A 6,110-nucleotide genomic window follows, 5' to 3' on the forward strand; every position below is an offset into this window, starting at 1 on the left:
TATACTGAGGGCAGCACAGTAAAACAATGGCTTTCTAGCGGGCAAGATAACGCAGCCAGCTGACAGACGCTACTAACAACGTCATCACACGCAGCCAGTGGATGATCATCACATTGGTGTCTAAACAGAGGTACGTCACCAGACAACGCCATGTCCGAGAAAGCAACTTCATTAAAGACGCGGTCCCGCGCTACATGTTCTACTACATACTCAAGCGTATCATCAACGGGGTCTGCCGCAGCAAGAGCGAGAGCAGAGGCAGCAAAGGCACGCATGTCCTACGCCGAAGAGGAAATGAGCCTAAAGCTAGAAAAAGCTAAGCTGGAAGCCTCAATAGAAATGCTCAATTACAAGAAAGAGACAGCTGCAGCCGTAGCTGAGGCCGAAACCCTTGAAGCTGCGGTAGATGCAAACAGTGAAAGACATAGTTTCATGTTAAATTTGGACTCCAGTCCTTTGGAAGCTGCACAACGCACAGAACAATACGTGATTGACCAAGCCGAACCACAAAACGCAGACGCTCAGCTACTTGATGATGGTGTTGCAACAAAAAGAAGGCCAAGCCCAAACTACGAAACTTCAGCTTCATCTATCAAATCTGAAGCCAACTCATTCCATCCGACCCAAGCCAATATAGCTTCCCATCATACACATGGCCATAATGCAGCTTCTCAACCAACTCGCCTCACCTCACAGCAGCCTTACATCTACAAAGATGAAAAGGTCGATAGGACACGCAATGTTCGGTTTGAGAATCACAATGCCACTCCTGAGCAAGGTCTTGAACGTCAAAACGACAAAGGTCATCCTGCTCTTAAATCTTATCCTAGATCTTCAAACACCGATAATAACAACTCCAACATTAGCGACTTTGTGAGATACATTGCTCGTCGTGAGCTTGTGGCAACAGGCCTACTTCAATTCAACGACAGACCTCAGAACTGCAGAGCCTGGAAACGCTCTTTTCAAAACGCAACCAGAGGTTTGGACCTGGCACCAAGCGAAGAAATGGATCTCCTGTTTAAGTGGCTCGGCAAAGAGTCAGCAGAACACGTCGAGCACATAAGAGCAATACACATCAATCATCCATCAGCAGGCTTGGCTATGATATGGGACAGACTTGAACAAACTTATGGCTCCGCAGAAGTAATAGAAGACGCTCTGTTCAAACGTATCGACGCCTTTCCAAAAATAACACATCGAGATTATTCTAAACTAACAAAGTTGAGTGATCTTTTAATGGAACTAGAGTCAGCCAAAGCTGAAGGAGACCTGCCCGTCCTCTCTTTCCTCGATACAGCGAGAGGCGTCAACCCAATTGTACAGAAGCTCCCCTTCGGTCTGCAGGAAAAGTGGGCGTCAGTTGGGGCATCCTACAAGCGGCAATATCACATTTCATATCCCCCCTTTGCCTGCTTCGTAAACTTTGTTAGCCATGAAGCTATTGTCAAAAATGACCCAAGTTTCAACTTTGTCTCTCACTTAGACATGTCTCCCAGGACAGAAAAAACAGCTTGGAAGCCAAACAGACAGCGAGAAGTCTCTGTTCACAAAACAGAGATATTTCCAAAAGCCATCTCTGATCCTAGGGAGCCCTCAACGAAATTCGATGACTGTGACAAACTGTGTCCAATCCATAAAAAACCTCACCCTATACGCAAATGCCGTGCATTCAGAGAAAAGCCCATCGAAGACCGTAAGACATTCTTAAAAGAGAATAATGTCTGTTTCAAATGCTGTGCTTCATCATCACACATTGCATGGAACTGCACATTCAATGTTCGATGTTATGAATGTAAAAGTGAGAAACATCACACAGCGCTTCACCCTGGACCTGCACCCTGGGTTGAAGGCACGGACTCGGCTCCAGAGCATGGCGGGGAGGAGGATAGCTCTCCACAACCCCATGTCACCACCAAATGTACAGATGTCTGTGGCGGTGACGTGACGGACCGATCCTGCTCTAAAGTATCCCTCGTGAAAGTGTATCCAGCCGGCCATGCTGACAAATCAGTGAAGATGTATGTGATTCTGGACGAACAGAGCAACAGATCACTAGTTCGTTCACAGTTCTTCGAAGTCTTCAACAACCAAAGTCCAAGTGCTCCTTACTCATTGAAAACATGTGCTGGAGTAAAGAAAGCGACAGGAAGAAGGGCCAGTGGCTACATTGTTGAATCTTTGGATAGGACCGTCAGCATCCCACTACCCAGCCTCATAGAATGTGATGACATTCCAAATAATAGAGATGAGATTCCAACTCCCAATGCAGCTTTTCATCACGCACACCTAAAGTCAGTTGCACACCTCATCCCAGATATCGACCCACAGGCCCCAATTATGCTTCTCTTAGGTCGGGATATTATCAGAGTCCATAAGGTCCGCAAACAGGTCAATGGCCCACACAACCTACCTTATGCTCAGAAGTTGGATCTGGGATGGGTCATCGTGGGTAACGTATGTTTAGGTCGCGTTCACAAACCACCGACAGTCAGCGCCTTCTACACGATCACCACGGAACGGGGACGCCCTACTCTCTTTGACCCGTGTCCTAATGTGTTCTGTGTAAAGGAAAAATACAGTGACGCCCAGGCCACAAACCACCTCCAAACACATCCTGAGGAGATATCAAACTGTGATGTTGACAGCTTAGGACATAACATATTCAAGCAGACCAAAGACGACAACAACATGGCTCCGTCTATCCAAGACATCTCCTTCATGAAAATAATGAAAGGACGAACAAAAGATGCAAACAACAGTTGGGTAGCCCCATTACCTTTTAAATGCCCATGTCAACGGCTCCCCAATAACAGGCCACAAGCATTGAACCGTATCAAGTCGCTCAGGCGCAACTTTGAAAGGAAGCCTGAAATGAGAGACCACTTTCTCATTTTCATGGACAAGATGTTCAAGAATGGTCACACTGAGTTAGCTCCTCTTCCCAGTGAGGATGAAGAACAGTGGTACTTGTCAATATTTGGTGTGTACCATCCAAGAAAACCAAAACAAATACGAGTGGTCTTCGATTCCAGCACCCAGTACAACGGTGTGTCGCTCAACGACGTGCTGTTGACTGGGCCTGATCTGAACAACACGCTGCTCGGTGTACTGATGCGCTTTAGAAAGGAAGCAATCGCGTTTACAACGGACATAGAACAGATGTTCTATTGTTTCTCAGTAAGGGAAGACGATAGGAACTTCCTTCGTTTTCTATGGTTCCAAGATAACGACCCCTCCAAAGACATTGTGGAGTATCGAATGACGGTCCACGTCTTTGGAAATAGTCCTTCACCCGCAGTAGCGATTCATGGACTTCACCAGTCTGTTCAGGTCAGTGAGCTCCACGTCGACCCTGACGTCCAACGTTTTTTGATGCGTGACTTCTATGTAGACGATGGGTTGTCCCTGCCCACAGTCGAAGCTGCGGTCAACCTGCTGAAAAAAACACAGGAAGTTATCTCCAAATCAAACTTAAGGCTACACAAGATCGCAGCAAACAACAAGGAGGTCATGGAGGCCTTTCCGGCCGAAGATTGTGCAAAAGACCTTAAAGACCTGGACCTCAGTGCAGATGCGCTGCCGATGCAACATAGCCTTGGAATCAATTGGGACCTCCAGACCGACTGCTTCCACTTCAGCGTCTCTGAGGAGATAAAACCCTACACTCGACGGGGTATCTTGTCCACAATCAACAGCCTCTACGATCCTCTAGGGTTTGTAGCGCCAGTCACAATACAAGGTAAGGCTATTCTGAGAGAACTCACAATTGAGAAAGGTGACTGGGACTCGCCTTTGCCCCAAGAAATGGAGGAAGCATGGACATCTTGGAGAGCATCTTTGAAAGAACTGTCCCAGCTTTCTATTCCCAGAGCCTACACTACAACTTCACCCCCAGCAGCTGTCAGAAGGGAATTGTGCGTCTTTTCTGATGCATTCACGAAAGCTATCGCCGCTGTGGCATATCTAAAAGTAACTGACTGTGCTGGAAATAACCATGTGGGATTTGTAATGGGCAAAGCCAAGCTGACCCCCGTCCTGAGCAAACAATTCCGAGACTGGAACTTTGCACAGCTGCTAACTCCACTTGGAGTGGAGTTAGCAGACTTAATCTTGGCAGAACTAGACCTTCAGCTCGATGAAACAACCTTCCACTCAGACAGCAAGGTAGTCCTTGGCTACATTTCTAATGAAACCAGGCGCTTTTATGTATATGTAAGTAACCGGGTATTACGTATCTGAAGGTGTTCTCACCCAGATCAATGGCGCTACGTGTCAACAGAACAGAACCCTGCGGACCACGCTACACGTTCTGTCGCTGCAGGCCGTTTGAACGACACAAACTGGCTGAGTGGACCCAAATCTTTGTACACACCAGAGACAAGTGCCTCAAAGAGCACCTACGAGCTTGTAGACCCGGGTTCAGACCCAGACATTCGCCCTCTGGTGTCCACTTTGAGTACTACAACAACATCCAAGCAGCTTGGTTCTAAACGATTCTCGAAGTTGTCATCCTGGAAGTCTCTAACTCGGGCCATTATTCGCCTCATACACATAGCCCGTCTTTTCAACATGACCTTGAAGAACAGCCCTTGTAAGGGCTGGCATCACTGCAAAACAGGATACACTGTTGAGGAGTCTGATCAAGTGTCGCACATCATCATTCAAGCAGTACAGGAGGAAGTCTACAGTCAAGAGATCAAATGTATCCAAAAACATAAGCAGATTCCTAAAAGTAGTTCTCTCAAAAATCTGGATCCTTTCATTGATGCACACTGCCTTCTGAGAGTCGGAGGCCGCCTCCACAATGCAAACCTTGATCAGAGTGAAAAGACTCCAGTGATTATTCCTGGCAAACATCAGGTTGCAACCTTACTCATCAAGCATCACCACGAACAAATCTATCACCAAGGCCGTCTGTTTACAGAAGGGGCTGTCCGTACAGCTGGTTTTTGGATAGTTGGTGGCAAAAGAAAAGTGAGCAACATCATCCACCAGTGTATAACCTGCAGAAGGCTTAGAGCCCCACTTACAATTCAAAAGATGGCCAGTCTTCCAGCGGATCGTCTCTCGACAGAACCTCCCTCCTTTTACGAATGTCGGGCTTGATGTGTTCGGCCCTTGGAGTGTCTCTTCACGTAGAACAAGAGGAGGCCATTCACACAGTAAACGATGGGCCGTAATCTTCACGTGTATGAGCGTACGAGCGGTTCATATTGAAGTCATAGAGTCCCTTGACACATCCAGCTTCATCAATGCGCTAAGGCGCTTTCTTGCTGTGCGCGGTCCTGTCAAACACATCCGCTCAGACCGTGGCACCAACTTAGTTGGTGCCTGCAAGCAGTTGAAGATACCCTCAAACATTGACAACACAACTGTGAAGTCTTACCTGTCAGGCCAAGGTTGCTCTTGGACCTTTAACCCTCCGCACGCCTCTCATTTTGGCGGTACATGGGAAAGAATGATTGGTCTTGCAAGGAGAATCTTGGACTCCATGTTCCTTCAGCTGAAGGACAAACTTACCCATGAGGTGCTGGTGACTTTCATGGCAGAAGTGACAGCCATTATAAATGGCAGGCCTCTTGTTCCTGTGACAACTGACTCTGAGGACTCATTTATACTCACTCCAGCTGCTCTTCTCACTCAAAAAGTGAATGTCCTTTCTGCTCCTACTGGAGAGTTTGGAGTTTCAGACCTCTACAAGCACCAGTGGCGGCAGGTCCAGCACCTGTCTAACACCTTCTGGGACAGATGGCGAAAGCAATTCCTCCCAACACTACAGGCACGCAAGAAGTGGCAGTCCACTCATCCGAACATCAACCCAGGAAGTGTTGTTCTCCTCAAGGATAGCCAAGTACCAAGGAATGAATGGCCTCTTGGACTGGTAACACAGACCTTCCCCAGTGAAGACGGGAAGGTGCGAAAGGTCGAGATCAAGATCACACGAACAGGAGTGACTAAACTCTTTCTTAGACTATCTCTCTAAGGTAGTGCTTCTTCTCCCCCAAGAGGCCCAGTGAAGTGAACTGCCTAGGATTTATTGAGTGGCGTGTATTCACGCCGGGCGGGGAGTGTTTTGTTACAATTGTTAAGTCAGTATGTTATACGTT

At 47.4% G+C, this 6,110-nt stretch overlaps 1 protein-coding gene across 1 annotated transcript; it reads left to right on the top strand.

Annotated features, from left to right (window-relative positions):
- Positions 1-5,085: 5,085 nt before the first annotated feature.
- LOC116378805 (uncharacterized) lies at positions 5,086-5,917 on the top strand (the record flags this gene model as incomplete). Its single annotated transcript, XM_031840716.1, has 1 exon — positions 5,086-5,917. A coding segment is annotated over exon 1 (723 nt), but the record flags the coding sequence as incomplete, so codon positions are not given.
- Positions 5,918-6,110: the final 193 nt, after the last annotated feature.

The sequence above is a fragment of the Anarrhichthys ocellatus genome, unplaced genomic scaffold (genome assembly GCF_004355925.1).
Source record: "Anarrhichthys ocellatus isolate YVR2014 unplaced genomic scaffold, GSC_Weel_1.0 scaffold3188, whole genome shotgun sequence".
Taxonomy (NCBI): domain Eukaryota; kingdom Metazoa; phylum Chordata; class Actinopteri; order Perciformes; family Anarhichadidae; genus Anarrhichthys; species Anarrhichthys ocellatus.